Genomic DNA, 22,639 nt, shown 5'->3' on the forward strand with positions numbered 1-22,639 from the left:
AGATTTCAGCGCACACGAGTCTTTGTGACTGAAAAATTACCCAGAAAAGCATTTTTTAAGGTATTACTTTTCTCTTGATTTGAACCGTACTTGGATCAGTACCGGGTACTCAAAAAGCCACAGAGGCCCAATTTCAACAAAGAATAATTTTGTTTTTATTATTCTCCACTTCACCGCAAGTGGTATCGCAGTGATAAGAAATTCTCTAGAGGTACATCCCAGCATGTAGTGCAGCTAGGAAGATAATTTTCTTTGCGCTGTGAAGCTGAATGTTTGAACCGTCCAATAAGGGAAGCAGATTTTGCATTTTGTGTTTCAGTAGTTGTTTAGTTAGCAACCCCGCCGCGGTGGCTCAGTGGCTAAGGCGTTGCGCTGCTGAGCACGAGGTCGCGGGTTCGATTCCCGGCCGCGGTGGCCGCTTTTCTGATGGAGGCGAAAAGCAAAAACGCCCGTGTGTTCGAGATTTCGGCGCACGTTAAAGATCCCCAGGTGGTCAAAATTAATCCGGAGCCCTCCACTACGGCGCGCCTCATCGCCTGCGTTGCGTCGGCGCGTTAAACCCCTCAATCAAATCAATCAATGTTTAGTTAGCAATATTTTTATACGGTTAGCAGGAATAATTCGGACCTATCAATTAGAATTGATGTAAACTTGTATGTGATTGCAAAACAAAAAAACTGCTTCTCACATTTCGTTCTCCACAACTTCTGGTATCTATTCATGTCTTGCTGGTAATTTTTTTGTGGAGTACTTTTTTCCCTATTCACAAGAACAATCAAGGAAGTTTTTTAATTAAATCGCATTACCGTACATTAATTACCATACATTAAAACTAATTGGATATTTGAAATCAGCTAGAAATACTGAACAAGCCCATGAAGTTTCATCAAAATTGTTTGGAAAGCGAGAAAAAAAAGTGTCTAAAGACCAGTGTGCGGGCCGTTTTAGATCCCTCGCAGGTGACCAAAATTAATTGCAGGTCTAGCTTCGATGTGTTAAACCCCCCACAACCAACCAATCAATCAATCGAGGACCATCCTCCTCTTCATCTTCTGCCGTCCTGTTATCTGTCATGTTACTGTTTCAGGGCTGTTTAGCAGAACGGTCAGAATGTCACAAGTTAACACAAGGATGCTTTGTCACAACACGTGCAGTTGCACTGGGTGGTGGCAGGGCTGCCTGAAACGATGGCAAGTTCTTTTGCGGCTCTCGAGTCATGGGCATCAAGTTTTTTGCCATCGGAAACAAAGCTCAGATCTATTCACCCAACACTACGGGGTGCTGGTCCACCCTGCCGCTTGGCCTGTGGTCGTTGGTGTTGCGGATCTGTACACGTTGAGTCTTGGCCACTTGGAGCCTGTGGATTGTGTTTTGAGTACTGTGTGCCAGTAATGATAGTGTATTGTGCGTACAAATTGCTGCTTTGTCCTCTGTTTTCCAATTCCTTGTAGTTTCGAATCAGTAAAGTTACTAGTTGATGCAGTTATCGTCCCCAGCAGCAAATACTAATGGGACAGAACCAGCCAGCAGAGTTCATTGCAGCAAATTGTTGGAGCAAGGTCACAGTATAGTACACATTTTTTTTTTGTAGCTTGAAATGCTGCCAGTAGCACCAGCTCAGTGCAGCTGATGCCAGTGCACTCCAAGTAATGCAGCCTCTTCAGCTGGCACGTAAACTGATATTGTTAAACTCGTGGAGGAAGGAACGTTGAAAGTGGAACAACAGCGGCCTCAGGTGTCCTTCAGAATTCCTGCCCGCTGTGTTTTCGTTGGTTGCACCTTGGAGGGAAGTGGCCAATATTTATACAACGGCCGTACAGTGTGGTGCCTTTGTTAGTTGTGGGAGCAAAGAGGAACGTTGGCCAGCTTGCAAAGTCCCGCCAGGACTTGCTTCTGACGGGTACGGCCATCCTGATGAGCTGCCGATTGCAGCCTCCCAGGGGTTTCTTGTTGGCCCTGGTCGTCTCGGTGACTGTTCCTGGACAACAGTGCGCCTCATTGAGCGAGCCCGTTCCCTCCTTCCTTCCCCCCACGGTGCAGCTCCCCCCCGTGACCTGAGTGACGAGGAGAGGAAGCAGGCCCTGGTGAGCGACGACTTCCGGGGCTTCCTGGCGCGTACGTCACGCATTGTGGAGCGGGCCCTGTGGGAGAGCGCCGACATCTGCATCGACTACAGCGGCACTGCCGAGGAACAGGACAGGTGGGTGTGTGGGGCACTCTCCCCCTCCCTCTCTCCCCTCTTTCCCTCCCCCTCCTCACCACCGAGTGGGGCATTTCAAACGGGGCCGCATTGACTCTTCTTGAGGGGCTTGTTAGCCGGGATTGCCAGGTCCTCAGTGAGGAAATTCGCTGGGAAATGGCCAAAAGTAGCCCAAAAAAAAAGTTGCCACCTCAAAGTGAATTTTTGAAAAGAGGACAAATAAGTCGCCGTGTTCAGCAAGCCGATGCTCGCTTAGTAAGTACTTCTTGATTACCTCCATGGCAAAGGGCAGAAATTCCGAGAAGTAGAAAACCGTATCACAAATTTTATTCATTTGCTGTGGTGTGCGGAAAAGCAGCAGTGGTAGAATTCTGTCTATCAGAAAACTAAACTGTGGAACTTTAGGTAGATCATTCACAAAATATGTATGACTTAGGAATGGGCTTTTGCTGCACACTATGTTTTACCACTTTTGCTTCTTTTTTCTTTACATTCCCGTGCCCATTATACATCGCCAAATGCACTTCCCACCACTGTGCATGAAATATCAAGCTCTCGTAAACTACCGAAGCATTACACTTTGCGCCCACATCGTTGCCTGAAGGCTTTGACGCTTATCATACGCCATCAGGTGCCGCATAAATAAAAAGAGCAAGGCAAATTTTGATTTTCGCCGGGAAGTAGCGCTGTACAGAGTGACTGATTCGTCTAGACTTTGCCAGATCACCGTCGTGTGCCTAAAATTTTGTTCTCTTCTTTTGTTCAGTTTGTATCGATGGCTGAAGTGCGCTGCAAGGTCATATAAGGCACTTTTTGAGGAAAGTGGGGCGTCGTAAGGGCCCGCAAATATATAAAATCACCAATGGTCGAAGCAGCCAGAAATAGCCAAGTTGCCACACGAAAATTTCCATCGCCACGAGTCTTGAAAAGAAGCCAGTTTGGTGACACCAGACCTGGCAACCCTGTCGTTGGCACAGTGGGTCTCGCCTGTCGGCCTGGCTAGGCAGTGTAGGCATTGTCAAGCACAGGCATGGTTCAGAGGTTTGCTTTGCCGCGAGGCTCGTGCTTGTCTGCACAGTGCGCACCTTGGCGTCAAAGGGGCGCTGCAACATTTTCGCATTTCTTACCGAAGCTCATTTAACAGCTCTTTAAACTGTGGTGGCACCAGTGGCAAGGAACCATTTCGAATGCCCATTTCAAACACCAAAGTTTAACGAGCTGTAAAATTAGTTCGCAGTGGTGCATCAAAAAACCGATTCTCTTATTGCGCTCGCCAGGGTTCTCAGCATTGGAAAATGTAAAGATTACAGTTCTATGACAAACACTGTCTTGTCTATTGTTCCTCCAAAAATGGTTAATCATCTCTAATTATCTCGGAACTAATTGACTTACTCAGAAAATAATGGCAAATTTGAAATCAGTGGAAAATAAGGAGCAAGACTGACAAGTTTCACAGGTTACTTTAAAATTAATGGAAGCGGTTTTAAAGCCATGATCTGCTCTTAAGCCAGTGGCATCTGTTGTGGAAGAAGAAACTGCGCAGCCAATGCGATTGGCATTGCACTGCGCAGCTCCGGTGTGCTGCCACCACAGTCTCCTTCGCCGTCACATCTGCGGAGCTTTGCAGCCCGCCTTGGTTTCCATCGTGGCGCTATCTGGTCTTTCGTCCGTGCCCGCCGCAATGGGCCATTTCACCTCCTATTCTTGCTCCGCACTTCATAGCGAAGCCCGAGCCACTCTGTATCAATTTGATTGATGCAACTAGTGCTGCCCTGCATTTCAACGTTGTTCCTTATGTGTCTGCCAGGTGCACATGTTTGACGCTTGGTTGCCTGTTGCCGCTGTGCTTGCGTGTGCAGTGATGACAAGAGCGGCATCAAGTTGGGCCTGAACAGGGTGTTTGCGGACGACCGGTGGTCCAAGAACCGCATTGTCACCAGCTTCGACTGGTCCACACAGGTGGGTGCTCGCTCTCTTCTTGGGCTCATGCACGACATAGCTTGCTTCCCCTGTTGGAAGCAGTTTCCCAGAAGATGATTTTGCCGTCATTTTGCCTCCTTAGCCTGCAGTGCAGACTTTGCACTAAGTGGGTAGAGAACACAGAAGAGAACTTGCTTAGGTGAAGGTAGCAGCAACAAATGATTGAAACAGCAGTAGAGTCGTGGCTTGGAAGAGTTGGCGCATGCCTGCGAACGATCAAAAAAGGGCTGCACAAAGGCGAGGGACCAAAACATCTCTCCTCCCCCCCCGGTGCAGTTCCCCGAGCTGCTGGTGGCCTCGTACGGGAACAACTACGACTCCCCCAACGACCCCGACGGCGTCTGCCTCGTGTGGAACATGAAGTTCAAGAAGAACACGCCCGAGTACATCTTCCACTGCCAGGTGCGTGCGTGCTGTTTGCATGCTGTTTGCATGCTGTTTGCCGCTCCACTTCTGCGCGCAACTTGTTTTGGGGGAGCAGTCATACTGTCTTGCCGTCTCGCGACCTTGGTTGTACGTGAATGTACCCTGGTGAAAGAGCTCCAGATTAATTAACCAGGCACGTTGTATGTCAGGCTTCGGACGGCAGCGTCTTCGGACAGCAGCGTCTTCGGACAGCAGCGTCTTCGGACAGCAGCTTGGTGATGGGGAAACGAGTACAAACAGGGTGGGAGCTGTACAGGAGTTCTATGGGGGAACACATCCAGTGCACTTACCTTCTTTGCCTTGTCCATTTGAGTCTCTATTTTTGTTTACGTTTTTGCCTTTTCTATCCTCTTCGTTTTCCTCTTCATTTTTTATTTTCTCTCCCCACTTTGCCTCCCATCTAGGCTGAGCCACCATCCTTTTAAGGGGGAACACTGGTCTTAAAACAACTTCTTTTAATTTTCAAGTGAACTCTGTGAAACTTGTCAGTCTTGCTGCTTTTTTCCCACTGATTTCAAATATGCCAGTATTTTTTCAGTTGGTCAATTAGTTCAAAAGATAATTAGAGATAATTATCCATTTTTTCCCCCACATTTAACAAAACAGTGTTGGTCACAAAACTGTAATCTTTATATTTTCCATTACTATGAACCCTGCTGAATGCAATAATGGAAGCAGTTCTTTGATGCACCGCTTGGAACTAATTTTACGGCTCATTAAACTTCGGTGTTTGAAATGGGCACTGAAAATGGTTCCTTGCCACTGGTGCCACCGAAGTTTAATGAGCCGTAAAATTAGTTCCAAGCGGTGCATCAAAAAACTGCTTCCATTATTGCATTCAGCAGGGTTCATAGTAATGGAAAATATAAAGATTACAGTTTTGTGACCAACACTGTTTTGTTAAATGTGGGGGAAAAAATGGATAATTATCTCTAATTATCTTTTGAACTAATTGACCAACTGAAAAAATACTGGCATATTTGAAATCAGTGGGAAAAAAGCAGCAAGACTGACAAGTTTCACAGAGTTTACTTGAAAATTAAAAGAAGTTGTTTTAAGACCAGTGTCCCCCCTTAACAAAGCCGCTTCCTTTCTTTCCCTCTGTCGTCTTCCTTTTGGGCCGCTACCAGTCCTTGCAGTCAGCCCCCCCAGGGGTGACCACATACACTGGCCTCGCTGACACCTGTGCGAAGAAGGCCTGTTAATCATGCAAAGCGCTGTTTTCAGCGCACTAGGAGCATTGCTGGCTTGCCTGGTGCATCCAGTCCAAATCAAGCCTACCATCCCCTGTTATGTGGGTGTGTACGTGCGTGCGAGTGTTATTAGTGCGAGAGTGAAGTGTGCGCCTGCTTTTCGTCCACCTGACCCTGTGCCCCCCCCCCCCCCCCCTCGCAATGCAGTCAGCGGTGGTGTCGGCGTGCTTTGCCAAGTTCCACCCGAACCTGATCATCGGGGGCACCTACTCGGGCCAGATTGCCCTCTGGGACAACCGCATCCACCGGCAGACGCCCGTGCAGCGCAGCCCCCTCTCGGCCGCCGCCCACACGGTGAGAGAGAGAGGCCCCTGCTCCTTCGTGGGGACCGCGCCACCCTCTCATACAGAAACCCGAGGGGCTCTTCTTGGGCCATTTGAGGGAATGCAGGCAGATAGGGAACAAATGTCTAAATTTTTTTGTTTGGTTTTATGGAACGTAGGGCCTTGTAAGCCTGCAGCATGTGCAGGTTGCCTATTTGTGGAACTATTTAGCAAGTTGTCAGAGTTTGGTGTCCACAGTTAAAAATAGCGAGAGAATGCCGAGCACACGTGAGTGCATGGCTCATGGCGACTGTTGAGCACGAGGTCGCGGGTTCGATTCCCGGCCGCGGCGGCCGCTTTTCTGATGGAGGCGAAAAGCAAAAACGTTTGTGTGTATGAGATTTCGGCACACGTTAAAGATCCCCAGGTGGTCAAAATTATTTCGGAGCCCTCAACTATGCCGCGCCTCATCGCCTGTGTTGCGTCGGCGCGTTAAACCCTGCACTCTCTCAGGCTCGCGGCGACTGCCGGCAGTTAAATAAACCAAGAAAGTGCCAAGCTCTTGTGTGTGTGCCTCTAGGCGACCGCCCAGCATCCCTGGTGTGCATTCAAGCCAAGCATACCCACTTGGAAAGGTCGGCCAAGCTTGGCAAAAAAAAAAAAAAATCTCTGTTGTAATCGTGGTAATAACTCTTGCAGGGAACGAGAAAGACGCGTCATAGCGTACGCCCCTTTATTAAGCTGGTGTCCAGTGATTATCACTTCTCAAAAAATGTAGGAAGCTCACACTTATGGCAGCAATGATGGAGTAAAGGTCGTTGTGGCAGCAAAGAAGCAAATCGGCTGCAGTCGTGGACTTACACCGCCGTGATAGTCGTGAAGGTTGCGTACAGCCTCGATGCCTTCTAGTCTTATGCGTTAGTGTGAGCTGCCTTCATTTTTTTTCTATTTCTTCCGCATTTGTACACTGTTGGCACAAAGCCACCGGGAGGACCTCTCGACTCCTGGAATTTTTCTCGGCCAAAGAAGAACTTCTTATGATGGCAGTCAGCAATACAAGAAGGGGCTGAGCAGGTTTAGTGCAAGAGAGCATACAGTAGAACCTCGTTATAAGACACACTTGGTTATAAGAGACATTTGAAAATGGTTTGGTTGGTTTCCCTATGCTTGCTATGTTAGCAACATTGCATACAGGAGACATGGTTACAAGAGACACTAAGTTACTGAGGGCAACTTTTTTGGGTCCCTATAGTAAATTGTTCACTATTTAACAGATACAATGAAAGGGGGCCTTATATGAAGGACCTTGTGGAAAGCTGCCCTGAAAAAGAAGCTTGGGCCTGCATCCAAGAGACTGCAGAGGTTCCAGAAACTTTTGAGAGCCTACAGATCATGTCATCCTCGCGCAACTAAATGGGGCCCTAGAGGATGAACCAGAGGAGTAGGGGGACGAAGAGGACATTGCAGGGCAGGAAGTTTCAGCAGTTGAGGCTGACAATTGTCTAAGAGCATTTTAACGGTATTGTGAGGACAGGAACGCTTGCAAACAGAGGTGCTTTGCCTACAACAGTTGGGAAGGAGGCTAATACAATGTGCAGTCCCTAAAACTACTATGAATGACTTTCTTAAGCCATAGTGTGAATTTTCTTCTCAGCCTGTCTGAATATGCTTCAGTACTGCTTTATAACAAAGCGCTCATGTTCGCCTTCACAATGTTTTTATCATTTTTGGTTGCAAGAGACCTTGGTTACAAGAGACATGTTCCCCGGGTCTCTTGAGTGTCTCCTGTAACGAGGTTTCACTGTAGTCAGCTTGAGGCAAAGGTTTGCTTAGAAAGGAAAGCTACTTCTAGTGGGAGTTCATAAAGCAGTGTGGAAAAAGAAACCAGCAGATAGAAAGGGGGGCTAGGAAGGGAAAGGCTTTTTTTGGGTGTTGAAAAATAAAAACAAAACAAACCAAGCCTTGCATGTTCTGGCCCTTTGCTGCGGTGTGGTGAACATGGTTTTCTCCAGAACTGCTCTGACCTCTGTGTTGGATGTCTTGCTCAGACAGTGCTCCCCCCTGTGTCCCCCCCCGTCCCTGTTGTTGTATTGCATGATGCAGCACCCAGTGTACTGTGTGCAAGTGGTGGGCACGCAGAACGCGCACAACCTGGTGAGCGTCTCCACGGACGGCAAGTTCTGCAGCTGGAGCCTGGACATGCTCTCTGCACCACAGGTGGGTCGGGGTGGTTGAGAGGGTTTGAGGGGTGAAGGAAAGAACTTTGAAAGAACAGCTGCTGCTGCTGCTTGGAATTGTGTGCTTCGGCTATTGAGTGAGTGGGTGGGTGGGTGGGTGGGTGAGTGAGTGAGTGTGGAGGCTCCAACACTAATGGCAGCTGTTGTGATATACAGTAAGACCTCGTTATAACAAAACAGGATATAACGGACTAATGGATATAACACAGCAATTGCAATTCCCCTTGAAACTTCCATACACAACCATGTATTTAAGACCTTGTTTTAGCAAAGCTATAACTTCCTTGCGATGAGTATACTTTTTTTCCGCAACGAGCATTTACGGACCGTTTTTTCGGTGCACATCAATGTCTTGTAGTGCAGGACGGTTTACGTTGTATCACGGATAAGCTCGTTCAAAACTCGCGCTAGCTGGGGGCCGCCAACTCCAGTGCGCTAGAATGGCTGCAAGCGCCCGACAATGTGTGAGGGTGCGCATCTCCCGGGTCCTCCCGGTAGGGCGCCTGGATGCACTCTACCAAGATGCGGCAGACCTGCTGTGTCGCTTCTTTGGCGCTCGCGATAGCGGCAAGGACAGACCCGAAATTGCGGCTGCAGCTGAAAAAGCCATCATCTGCCTGAAAAAAGCTGCAAAAATCTGTCAAGGACACTCTCTTTGCAAAGTTAGCCGCCAGCTCGTGGGCTGTTGAATGATCGTGGATGAGCAAATTTGGCGGAAATAAATTAAAGTAACAATCCTCGGCTGCTTTTTTGTGCTTGTTTTTCTGATTTCTGTGGGCCGTTGTGAGTTTTGGCGGTGAGTACATCCTCTCTTGCATGTAAATTGTCGACAGAAATGGACATTGGCTATAACAAAGTGATGGTTATAACGAAGCAATTATGACTCTCCCATTAACTTCGTTATAACATTTTTTTTTACTGCATTCGGATGTGCTTGTGATAGGGAGGCGAGGCGGCCAGGCTTTTGAAACCAGATCGAGTAAAGGGCGAGTGCTTTGCATTGATCAATAAAGGAAGCGACGTCTGACGTCTCGAAGCTCGTTGCTGCATCATAACGAGAGAAGGATGAAAACGCCTCTCTGCCCCACCGTCCTTCCTCCTTTCTCCTAGGACGTGCTGGATCTGACGCAGCAGAAGCAGTCGCGTGCCATTGCCGTCACCTCGCTGTCCTTCCCCATGGGCGACTGCAACAACTTCATCGTGGGCAGCGAGGAGGGGGCCGTCTACACGGGTGCGTGTCCCACAGGGCCTCCTCGCCTGCGGCACCAACTTGCCACTCAATTTAGTGAAGTAGTTGTGCGCTGTTGTTTTGTCTTGGAACAAATTTTAACAGCCCCCACAAACCACACCCCTCAATGAGCAGCCAAGTCAATCTTGTGCCAAAATTTCAGGACTAGAACTGAAAGTACAGTCGAGCCCACTTATAACGAACACATCAGGAAACTGAAATCAGTTCGTTATATCCGCTTTTCGCTATATCTGCACACAAAATCTATGCATACGAATGGTAGTGGGAGACGAAGATTTGTTCATTATAGCCGCTGTTTCGTTGCAACCGGGTTTGCTATGAGTGGGATATACTGTGCTGCAGCATTTGCTACATTTTGTGCCTGAATGCCAAAACCGCTCTGTAGTTGCAATGTGATATGTCACGAAGCCAAAGACGACGCAGTTGTCTTCAAGGAAAACAAATTTATTGGAGCGAACTTGTGCTCCCCTAATAACTCAAAGAACACACACGCGACGAAGCAGCAATCAACAAAGCGGCGTGCGATGGCGAGCGTTGACGAGTCTAACACCGCGGCGTCTGCTCTGCAGGCTTTTTACCTTTCGGTGCACGTGGTTCTCGAACCGTCGATTCACATCCAGAACATTGTAGATCGAGGAAGATTATTCTGGGCTAGTGATGCTAGGGCGAAACAGTCTCCTTATCTGAAGGAGATAGCGCGTGCGGCATAAAAAATACAGAATGGAAGACGCGCTTCTCCTGAGCCTGGCACGCCGAACAGTAAAAACAAACAATAAACAAACAAACCTGTACATGGTTCGCGGCAATATGTGCTGTAAAATTTTGCACAGTGCAACTCTTTGCTGGTGACTTGACTTGTCATGTCCATTGGCGATGGTGCCAGGCATGTTGGGGTGCTAGCCAAGAATGGCTGGAAGGATAGCATGGGAAGTGTGAAAAGTGGACGGTCAAGGGTGCCATTTTCGAATGCTTCCCTGCCTATTAATGGTACGTCTTCTTGCTGACCTCGAGCATTGGGTGTTTTTTTTTTTTTTTTTTTTTTCTTCCCCTCTCTTTCTCTGGGAGGGGTGGGCCTTTGTTATGAGAACGTTTCCCAACCAGACTACGCGCGCAATGGCAAGAGGTGGTTGCTTTTCCTGCACAGTTTTAAAAGGGTGCCCGAAACACTTCTTGGGGGGCAAGTGGTCTTCAGCAATTTCGCGACGCGAATGTAATCTGGGCTGTAGATGGTACTATGTGAATCACTGATGCATCAGTGCGTTATAGGTATTCTCATGTCTGTGGCATTCCACTATCACCTGTACTTTCCCCCAATTTATTGCTGCTTGTTTTGAGAAATGGGTAAAATTTTGCATACTTGCATGCATTTGCAAAATGTGAGGCAACGGAGGGGATTTTAGAAAGTTGAGAAACCACTTGAGTGACTGTAAGACGAGGATTTTCGTCTAATGAATTTCACAATGCAGCTTGTTATGTTGAGCATGATTGACTGTAGAGTGTCCCTCTGTGGAGGGTTTAATCTTGCCTGGAGGTAGTGGAGTGTTCCTGCTTAAAAAATAGAGCGCAGCACGAGTTGGAATGAGGCAGTCACCGTTGGGCACCTGTGCAGCAGCCTCTCCCACCAGGCTTGCATGTCAACAGGCCCAAACAGGCAGTTTGTTTTGAATCGGGGCTCGGAGTTAGTATTTGTCGTTTTGGTCGGAGTTGTGGCACTCCTTAGAGCTGGCGAGTCGGTGCGATGATGATGACAGTGCGTCGCCCCCTCTGTTGTGCGTGCAGCCTGTCGTCACGGCACCAAGGCCGGCATCCTGGAGGCATTTGAGGGCCACCAGGGGCCTGTGACAGCAGTGCACTCGCACGGCTGCCTGCAGGGCCAGGTGGACCTCTCCCACCTCTTTCTCACGGCCTCCTTCGACTGGACCGTCAAGCTGTGGAGCCTCAAGGTGCGCCTCTGGTCCCCCTGCTCTTCTTTTCCTTTTCTCCTAATCTTCCTTCGTAGGAGCATAGCTGAGCTCAGAGGCAAGCAGTGGGGTCCTTGGCAGGCTGGTAAACTTGCTGTACGGAAGTGCTGCATCGAAAGCGGGAGGAGACACACTACTAAAGAAAGAAGATGTGAGGAAGTTTTCGGCTGTGCCCTCTCAACAACGGTCCTTCTTTCTTCCCCCCCCCCCCCCCCCGCTTCTCTTGGTGCAGGAGTCGAAGCCCATCTACTCATTTGAGGACAACGGCGACTACGTGTACGATGTGCGGTGGTCGCCCGTGCACCCGGCCCTCTTTGCGTGTGTCGACGGGACGGGCCGGCTCGACCTCTGGAACCTCAACAATGACACCGAGGTGGGTTTCGGGGGGTGTCAGGTTACGGCCTGCCTGTCCTGGAAGTGGGTTTCCAAATGCTGTTCTGCACAGCGCCCCCCGACGTGACATGAGTGTGATGATTGATTGATTGAATGAGTGGCATTAACACGCTGGAGCTACACCTTGGCTGTGAGGTGCTCCCCCCCCTTCCCCCCCCCGTAATGGAGGGCTCCGGATTAATTTTCACCAACTGAGGATCTTTAACGTGTGCCAAAATCTCGACACACAGGTGTTCTCGCTTTTCGCCTGTACCAGCAAAGCAGCCACCGTGGCCAGAATCGAACCCATGTTCTCGGGCTCAGCAACACAGCGCCCTAGCCACTGAGCCATTGCAGCTGGTGATGTGTGATGTATTTTATTGAGCTACTGCTAGAAGGAGCCCACTGTTCAACCTCTGTGTTCGCTTGGACGACCATGGTTCAGGCCCCTGTGGGTCTGACTTTCTTTCTTTTTTTATTATTGCAACAACGTTCACTAACATCATTTCTCCACATTGTTCTTGTTAATAATGGTGATCTGGTACCCTTTAGGCTGCTGTAGGTCTGCAGACTATGAACACGTTAATAACGTTCGGAACCGCGCATATACAGTAGTGACATCACAGATGGGGGGCACTGTATAGGAGAGCGTTAGGAAATACACACCCAGGATGGTATGGCCATCTCCCTGCCAACTTACCCTCCCTGCCTCTCTCCCTCTCTGCCCACCAGCTGCCGACGGTGAGTGAGGTGGTGGACGGCGGCCCCGCGCTCAACAGGGTCATCTGGACGCCCTCGGGTCACCAGGTGGCTGTGGGTGATGACGCCGGCAAGGTCTGGGTCTACGACGTCGGAGAGGTGGGTGGTGGTGGCAGGCATCGATCACACCCCGAGAGGTGTGCTAGAGCTGTGTGGGCTTAGTCTGGTGAGGTTTTCTCAATCACTAGGTGCACACGATTCTATGCACCCTAGCAGTCCAAGCTGAAATTTCTCGAACCCATGGTTGAAGCTTGCAAACCAAAAACATCGCCTTTATAACACACTGCCAAACAGCTGATTCGGATCACGATGTTGCAAGCCTATTCTCTAAAGCGCGACACCAGTGTGTGAAATACATCACTGCATAAGTCATATGTGTTAGTAGGCTTTCTTAGCCTTGCTTTTCATGCTGGTAAGGGGGGGGACGCGGGTCCTAGATTCCCGAAATTTAGTCAAGAAATCAATTTTTTTAAATTGCCATTGTCAGATAATGTAGCTATTTTTCTTCCGGCCAGCCAGATATCCAGACCCAGGAGTACCGTATAATGCGGAATATAGGTCGACCCCCTTACCTTGTAGCCGAAAAATGGAAAAAAAATAATTAGGTACCAACCATTGTTTTATTGAGACTATAACATGTTTCGTCTCAGATTGTTCATTTAAAACTGTCTGAAGTATCGTCGGACGACTGCTTTTGGCTCGCTGTCGCCCACACAGCGGGTCGTCCTCGGTGCAGTCCAGGGAATTGCTTATGCAGCACTTCTTAAACACTCGCAAGACCATGTCATCGTGAAGCGAGCGCAAAGCATGGGACACTCGTGTGCAGACCGGAGCAACAGCCAGTCTGTGCAGGCGGTTAGCAGACATCTTGGGGTACCCATTCGTAGACATCGCATGACGCTAGCGGACAAAATTTGCCCCTTTGTACAGCAGCACAGGTGCACAGAGCAGCGCCCATGAAACGAGCCCTTCCGAGCGTTGCATACCGAGAGCTGCCCCTTAAGCTAACGCCGCTAGCAACACTTCTTTTGGCGATACCGAACTGGCGCAAGGCATACACGTCATTGGCCTTGGAAAACGCTCAACTTTTCTTTTAAACGCTGCTGTAAACTGGCACCAAGTGCCTAAACTCATTTTGAGCAAGAAGAAAATAGCACACACACATTCGCCGACAGCGAGAGAAGCAACAAAACAAAGATGGCGTCGCGTCCGATTGATGGTGGTGGCGATGGTGCCTTTGGGGTTTGGATGGGGTCGATGGGCTGCCTGGTCGCCAGATGACAACTGCCAGTGACTGCAATATAGGTCGAGGGGTGACTTTTCCACAAATTTTTCTGTAAAAAAATCTCGACCTATATTCCGCATTATACAGTACGTATTTGAGCCATAATGTTAAAAAGACAGACCACCGATTTTTGCCGTGGACATGTACTTAACTCTTATGAAAGCCAGCGTTATATATAGTCCAGTAACCACAGGATAATTTGTTAACAAATTGGCAGAAATAATTTTAATTTGGCACTAAACTTTCCGAAATATGAAGGGTGGCAGTTCGTAGTGTACAAATTTGACACTACAATATGTGTCCTGGTCATGTACACGACCTGCAAACCTTGAAGCTACTGACACTGCTGAAACGCTCAATCAGTTATTGAAAACCTTTTGACACAATTTTTATATAAGTTAAATTGTATATGTATTTTCAAACATTCTTTCGTAAATTTTAAAGACACGCCGCCCCGCCGCCGCTAAGTTGCTCTCAGTGTGGCTAACTGAACCTCCATGCCCAGAATCAACAGCAGCGTTCAGAAAACAGACCCAGTGAAGCAGCTTTGGTGATTCTGTCTGAATCAGGGACGTTCTTTCTGCCGAAATATCTAATTTCAGTTTGCAAAAACACCAGCAGCAGCTTAAATTTCAATTGGAAAAGTTCTAGGGCGTTATCAGCAAAACCGTGTCGCATTAAGGTGTTTTTAAGGGATGCCCTTTCATTTGGGATAGAGAACATATACTTGACAAAAATAATTGTCTGTCCATTTAATTTGTATCACCAACAACTGCTAAAATCGACCGAGATTCGACGCGAAAATAGTGCCTATGTCGTAAGAGGTGTGTTCACACCAGGCCGAGAGTCGGCTGATTTGGCACCGCGCTCGCAAGCAGGCACCGGCCTCGCAAACACCATGCCAACAAAAACTCACTAGCGCGTCAGTGTCAGTGTGCACGCATTCTGAGGACTCACTCGTGGAGCAATGAAGGTTGCTGCGCAAAATGGTGAATTCAGTATAGAAAACATTACCCCGAAACAAAAGGATTGACCTTAGAAAAAGAGAACACTGCACCATCGGGGATTCGAACATGCGAATTGCAAAACAACGCACTCAGTGCTCCGGACCATTCAGCCATAGCAACAGCGCTGTCAAGGAGGGAAATGTAAAGTATGTATCGTACAGCCTGTTTGTCTTTTTAGTCTCGGCATTCCGAGCGGCTTAGATAACTTTCTTAAATCACGCTCGTGCAGTAAGCGTCCCCCGAATTCCCACAAGTATCTCGTCTCTAGTGACTGCATTCCTTAGGCAGAAAAGCGACCACAAATGTGTGGTCCTGGGGGCCAATTCTCCAAAACGGCGGGTAGCGCCATTGAAATGTATGTGTTCTGGGGCTGGGGCCGCCGCTTTGAGGTGGGCAACGTGAAGTAGGAGCTGCAAGAAAAGCACTGTGGCAAGGACGCGAAGCGACAAGTGGAATGACGGAGGGCAGTGGGTGTCGCTTCGCGTCCTTGCCACAGTGCTTTTCTTGCAGCTCCTACTTCACGTTGCCCACCTCAAAGCGGCGGCCCCAACCCCAGAACACATACATTTCAATGGCGCTACCCCGTCGTTTCAAAGCGACGCCCGTTTTTTAGAGAATTCGGCCCCTGCTGCTGACTGCTCCGCTAGTTCACCCAGCGTAAAAAGTTCTTCCCGCACTTTGGTTTTACACTTTGCAATAAGAGTTTCAGTTGATTTTAATTCCTTAGTATCTCTATTAACTTTGCTGAACTCTTCTTGTGCCTTTAATTGGCCTAAGGTTTTTTTACTAGCATACAGTCAGCAAAGCGCTGCACGGGTGGTTGGTTGTGTGGAGCTACTTGGTCTTCATAGACTTTACTTAGCTTGATAGTGTACAAACTAACAAACTAAAGGCACATTCTTCGAGGCAAAAATTGTGTCGTAGTTTAGTTTCAACTAAGTGAACGAATTGTGACAACCCGGCGTGGCTGGCCGATGACTCTGTCAGAGGGTCAGGGAGCCTTGCGGTAGCGCAGTCAAGCAGAGCCATCTCGAAGGAGCGTCATACGAAATGTCATAGGAAATTGGCAAGGAGGACCCAGAGAGGAGGACAATACTTCTGAATTGATTTTCCTACTAAATAAAGTCTTTTTAAGTGCACCAAGAGGGGCCTAAACATGGCCTAGGGACTCCAAACTACAATTTTACTTTTTATTTTTATTTTTAATTTTATTTTTTTACAATGTTTAGAAAAATACTACTGAAAAAATAGCTGCTAGTCCACTCAGTCACTTGAACTTGGGATTTATAACTTTGGAGATTTGTTAAAGATGTCCAGGTGGTCAAAAGTAATCCAAAGTCCTCCACTATGGTGTGACTTGTAGTCCAGGGGCGGTGTTCTCGTGTTTTGTCCGTTTCAAAAGTGTCTGTTTTGAGCGAGCCCTGATTGGCTAAAAGTGAACACCCGGATGCCATGGAAGCTTGGCGGAGCCCTGGCTTCTCTGAGCAGATGGTTTGGAACAGACGATTTTTTGGCACCTTGTTGTGGGTTTGCTGGCGGAGCAGTAGATGCATAAAATATAGTTTAAGATAGGTTTAGTCATTTAAAATGTGTTTACAAGAACAGTTGCGCAAGAGTCAACCCAAAGCCCGCCTACAACTGGAAGTACGTCACAATAAAATGGACGCAAAATGGACAAACACTAGATACCCCCCCAGGTGTAGCCTCAATGCGTAAAAACCCCGATGTGTTTTAGCTTCGGACGTTCACCTGAAGGTACGATGGGACACGTCAAAGATGCGCGTGAAAGAATGCTGTTTAGCAGCGGTGAACGATAACCGTTTGAGGCCGTCGCACCTTTCCCGTTTCAGCAACTGGCCGTGCCCAAGGGTGACGAGTGCTCCAGGTTTGTCCAGTCCCTCCAGGAGCTGAAGAACAACCAGGCTGACCAGGACTTGGACAACTTCAACCTGGCACCGACGACCGTGACCTTGTCGTCGTCATCGCCGCTCTCTTCGTACGCCTGATGGTGACCTCTCATCGGTCGCCCCCAGATGCCACGTGTTGTCGTACAACCACTACTACACTGCTGTGCAGCTAATTTATGCTACCGCAAGCGATGACGACGCCCTAATTTATGACAACTTTGGCCCACCAATGGCGTGGGAGCAAGGAACACACGTTCTCTTTTAAATTTCTTCGCTGTGCGTGCGAGCGGGAGGATGCGAGAGGGGCAGAGAGGAGACGAATGGGGCCTGTCCGCCTGGCGGGGGGGAACCTGTTTGTGTACACATGTACAGAGTAGGCAACATTTGCACACTGGGAGGGGGGAGAGAGGGAACCAAATTAAACAACTGTGCACGCAACCGCGGTCACCCTCTCTCTCGTTATTGTGGCTTGTGTTCTCTTGTTTTTTGTTGCGCACTGGCCTTATGCGTGTATGTATGGGAGCTGCGATTGCATGAACTGGTTGCCTGTTTTCGTCTGGCTTTTCGGGAGAATTGTAGCATTTATAAATAAAGCTATGGTCATGTACAGTCAGCAGATGTGTGGGCTGCTTCTCTTGCGTCGCTGACTCTGTACAGCTGTTGCAAAAGACATTTTTTCACTGCTTTGGTAGAACTCCGTGAAAGGCTGCCCTGGTGATAGGATGATTCATTTGAATTTCTCTAGGACTGGCAGTCTGTGGAACTTGAGGGTTCTTGCAAGGTAATTCCAAGAGGTTCACAAAGACCTCTGCAAAAATCCCCCTTGCTTGTGAAATTTTTAAACTTTTTTATTTTTGCCTAACTTTGCTGGAAGTGCAAGTGATGGTCTTGCCGTATGGCTTGTTCATGTGTTCAGCTTCACTGCACAGCATGCATTTGAAAGTCCTCTTTTTGCACACCACTGCAGATCTGCAGAAAAGCCAGGTGCACAAAAGACACATATTAACAGGTGTATGGACGACTTTAGACGCAAGAGCAAATTGCTTGACACAATGGTGCTTGTCAAGAAACATCTTTGTCGGGTCTGCCTTTTACAATCGCAGAAAGGATTCCAGACACATTCATGATTGAGAGCCACTGCTTTAACAGGTAAGTCTGGTTGAACCAAATATCAGCCTGTGAAAGTTGGAGAAAAATAGTCTTACTTGGTAGGTGGAACGCTGGGAAAATGCAAAATTTTTCTATCTGGAACATGCAGAGCCTGCACTGAAGCTGCTGCTTGCAGGGTATGATGAGTTACTCTGTGTATCAGTGTGTGAAAGTAGTTGAAAGCACTGTATTTATCATAGTTAAGATTCCAACAGGTGACATGTTCAGTGCCTTACCAGTTGCGTAAACAGCGTAAGGGCTAGCAGGCAACATTGCGGAACTTCTGACCTATAAAAGCTGACATGGAGGCTACTTGCTGGTTAATTGTTATTTGCAAATAACACTAGTTCCAGCAAAAAAAGAAAACTAGTACCTTGTGCCCACATAATGTACCAGCACCCCTTTCCAGTAAAAGTTCACGAATACTAAATTTGGGACTGCAAATCAAATGTGAATAGTAACAAGCGGCTGTAAATTTAATATTTTTAGATATGCATTTCTTTGCTTTAATGTGTACAAGACTACTAAAGATTACAAAGCAAATACTAACTTGGCCTGAATAACATACCAGAGTTTTCATGTGCCAGTGCTCCTAAGAAAAGGCCAAAAAAAGAGGAGGATAAACATTTATTGACCTGTACGTTCCTTAGTCTTTGTTGTTCAGCGGGAAACAAAGGACCTAGTACTATTAAGGATAACAAAGTACCACCAATCATTGCTGGTCTTGAGTGCGCGAGCTGGACAGCTGGTCCTCCCACTGTTCCAGGGTGGGGTTTGGTATGATTGTCAGCATGTCAGTTAGAGGTGATGATTGTCAGCACTCCCACGCCATGTGCTAGAGTGTGTTGGGTGTGGGGCGGTGTTGACATGTCAATGTGTATGTCGTTGGGTAGATGTCATGGGAGTACCCCTGCTACACTGGGGTCCAAATGTCATTTGAACCAAATGTCATTTGACTCAAATGGGTTGCTTCAAATGCCATTCAGAATCCGCCGTGCTACACTACAATTTCGATGGCATTTGAAAGCTTTCACAACTGTTCGCTGTGCTGTAGTGGCGCTGTTGTTGCCCCGTTCCGTTTTCGTACACTAATACAACAATCAAACTTGGGAGCAGTCCGAGGCAGTAAAATGATATCAAATTAGAAGAGACACCAGTTTTGACTCTAAATATGGCTGTCTTGCGTTGTTTTTGTTTGTGTTTTTTGCAACTGACCCACTGGTTTTTAGAGTATGAAAATTAAATATGTTGATTTCGTATTTTAAGTAAATAAACAGTGAACAAAGTTTCACAAACAACAATATTTTGTTTGTTTTACGTACGGAAGTATTATATTTTTTATGGCCGATCACAGACGCTGCGTCCGAGAGTGCTGGAAATGGCATTTGAAATCTTAAATGTCTCTCTCGGTGCTCATTTGGCTCAAATATCATTTGAGCCAAATGGCATTTGAAAACCTAGTGTAGCAGCACAACTTGGCATTTGAGTCAAATGACATTTGGTTCAAATGACATTTAGACCCCAGTGTAGTAGTGTTCCGTGGAGTTAGGTGTTAGTTTGTGGCTGTCTGAGGGTGATGGCGTCCTCTGTGGTTACCGTATTTTCGCGCAGATAACCCACACCAAAAATGCGAAAATTTCAGGGGTTAAGTAGAGATACGGATTACGCGAGAGGTATTTCCTTCGGTACAGCCTCACATTCATGCGTGTTGTGCCATGAAGCCCCTACAGCAGCAATAGCGACAGCCACTCTTTATTTATTTACAATACTGCTAGCCCTAGCGGGCTGTAGCAGGGTTGGAAGGTGAACTGGTGAATAATACACAATGTTCATGCAAATGTCCATGCAATGTTCATGCGGGAAGTCCAGCTGTCTGATAGTGCTCGTTTTTCACACACAGCTCAAGAATATGACATATAACAACCTGTTCGTTTTTCACACACAGCTCAAGAATATGACATATAACAACATGTTCGTTTTTCACACACAGCTCAAGAATATAACATATAACAACCTGTTCGTTTTTCACACACAGCTCAAGAATATAACATATAACAACCTGTTCGTTTTTCACACACAGCTCAAGCATATAACGTATAACAACCTGTTCGTTTTTCACACACAGCTCAAGAATATAACGTATAACAACCTGTTCGTTTTTCACACACAGCTCAAGAATATAACGTATAACAACCTGTTCGTTTTTCACACACAGCTCAAGAATATAACGTATAACAACCTGTTCGTTTTTCACACACAGCTCAAGAATATAACATATAACAACCTGTTCGTTTTTCACACACAGCTCAAGAATATAACATATAACAACCTGTTCGTTTTTCACACACAGCTCAAGAATATAACATATAACAACCTGTTCGTTTTTCACACACAGCTCAAGCATATAACATATAACAACCTGTTCGTTTTTCACACACAGCTCAAGAATATAACATATAACAACCTGTTCGTTTTTCACACACAGCTCAAGAATATAACGTATAACAACCTGTTCGTTTTTCACACAGCTCAAGAATATAACGTATAACAACCTGTTCGTTTTTCACACACAGCTCAAGAATATAACGTATAACAACCTGTTCGTTTTTCACACAGCTCAAGAATATAACGTATAACAACCTGTTCGTTTTTCACACACAGCTCAAGAATATAACGTATAACAACCTGTTCGTTTTTCACACACAGCTCAAGAATATAACATATAACAACCTGTTCGTTTTTCACACACAGCTCAAGAATATAACATATAACAACCTGTTCGTTTTTCACACACAGCTCAAGAATATAACGTATAACAACCTGTTCGTTTTTCACACACAGCTCAAGAATATAACGTATAACAACCTGTTCGTTTCTCACACACAGATCAAGAATATAACGTATAACAACCTGTTCGTTTCTCACACACATCTCAAGAATATAACGTATAACAACCTGTTCGTTTTTCACACACAGCTCAAGAATATAACGTATAACAACCTGTTCGTTTTTCACACACAGCTCAAGAATATAACGTATAACAACCTGTTCATTTTTCACACACAGCTCAAGAATATGACATATAACAACCTGTTCGTTTTTCACACACAGCTCAAGAATATAACATATAACAACCTGTTCGTTTTTCACACACAGCTCAAGAATATAACATATTACAACCTGTTCGTTTTTCACACACAGCTCAAGAATATGACATATAACAACCTGTTCGTTTTTCACACACAGCTCAAGAATATAACGTATAACAACCTGTTCGTTTTTCACACACAGCTCAAGAATATAACGTATAACAACCTGTTCGTTTTTCACACACAGCTCAAGAATATAACGTATAACAACCTGTTCGTTTTTCACACACAGCTCAAGAATATAACGTATAACAACCTGTTCGTTTTTCACACACAGCTCAAGAATATAACATATAACAACCTGTTCGTTTTTCACACACAGCTCAAGAATATAACGTATAACAACCTGTTCGTTTTTCACACACAGCTCAAGAATATAACGTATAACAACCTGTTCGTTTTTCACACACAGCTCAAGAATATAACGTATAACAACCTGTTCGTTTTTCACACACAGCTCAAGAATATAACGTATAACAACCTGTTCGTTTTTCACACACAGCTCAAGAATATAACGTATAACAACCTGTTCGTTTTTCACACACAGCTCAAGAATATAACATATAACAACCTGTTCGTTTTTCACACACAGCTCAAGAATATAACATATAACAACCTGTTCGTTTTTCACACACAGCTCAAGAATATAACATATAACAACCTGTTCGTTTTTCACACACAGCTCAAGAATATAACATATAACAACCTGTTCGTTTTTCACACACAGCTCAAGAATATAACATATATTCGTTTTTCACACACAGCTCAAGAATATAACATATAACAACCTGTTCGTTTTTCACACACAGCTCAAGAATATAACATATAACAACCTGTTCGTTTTTCACACACAGCTCAAGAATATAACATATAACAACCTGTTCGTTTTTCACACACAGCTCAAGAATATAACATATAACAACCTGTTCGTTTTTCACACACAGCTCAAGAATATAACATATAACAACCTGTTCGTTTTTCACACATAGCTCAAGAATATAACGTATAACAACCTGTTCGTTTTTCACACACAACTCAAGAATATAACATATAACAACCTGTTCGTTTTTCACACACAGCTCACGAATATAACGTACAACAACCTGTTCGTTTTTCACACACAGCTCAAGAATATAACATATAACAACCTGTTCGTTTTTCACACACAGCTCAAGAATATAACGTATAACAACCTGTTCGTTTTTCACACACAGCTCAAGAATATAACGTATAACAACCTGTTCGTTTTTCACACACAGCTAAAGAATATAACGTATAACAACCTGTTCGTTTTTCACACACAGCTCAAGAATATAACATATAACAACCTGTTCGTTTTTCACACACAGCTCAAGAATATGACATAACAACCTGTTCGTTTTTCACACCCAGCTCAAGAATATGACATAACAACCTGTTCGTTTTTCACACACAGCTCAAGA

The 22,639-nt window shown here is 46.2% G+C and overlaps 1 protein-coding gene across 19 annotated transcripts in view; it reads left to right on the forward strand.

The window, feature by feature from the left end:
• Positions 1-17,512, forward strand: part of LOC144179342 (cytoplasmic dynein 1 intermediate chain 1-like) — a 42,280-nt gene extending 24,768 nt beyond the window's left edge. For all 19 annotated transcript variants that reach the window (XM_077707639.1, XM_077707641.1, XM_077707643.1 and 16 more), the window contains 10 exons: positions 2,041-2,200; positions 4,060-4,159; positions 4,457-4,582; positions 6,007-6,153; positions 8,226-8,339; positions 9,470-9,590; positions 11,388-11,551; positions 11,802-11,942; positions 12,674-12,799; positions 16,843-17,512. In XM_077707639.1, coding sequence (XP_077563765.1) covers positions 2,041-2,200; positions 4,060-4,159; positions 4,457-4,582; positions 6,007-6,153; positions 8,226-8,339; positions 9,470-9,590; positions 11,388-11,551; positions 11,802-11,942; positions 12,674-12,799; positions 16,843-16,998 — 1,355 coding nt within the window. In that variant the 3' untranslated portion in view covers positions 16,999-17,512. The remainder of the gene's footprint in view (positions 1-2,040; positions 2,201-4,059; positions 4,160-4,456; positions 4,583-6,006; positions 6,154-8,225; positions 8,340-9,469; positions 9,591-11,387; positions 11,552-11,801; positions 11,943-12,673; positions 12,800-16,842) is intronic.
• The last annotated feature ends 5,127 nt before the right edge of the window (positions 17,513-22,639 follow it).

Source organism: Haemaphysalis longicornis, unplaced genomic scaffold, assembly GCF_048455015.1.
Source record: "Haemaphysalis longicornis isolate Haplotype H1 unplaced genomic scaffold, Haemaphysalis longicornis Haplotype H1 scaffold_4, whole genome shotgun sequence".
In the NCBI taxonomy this organism is placed as follows: Eukaryota; Metazoa; Arthropoda; class Arachnida; order Ixodida; family Ixodidae; genus Haemaphysalis; species Haemaphysalis longicornis.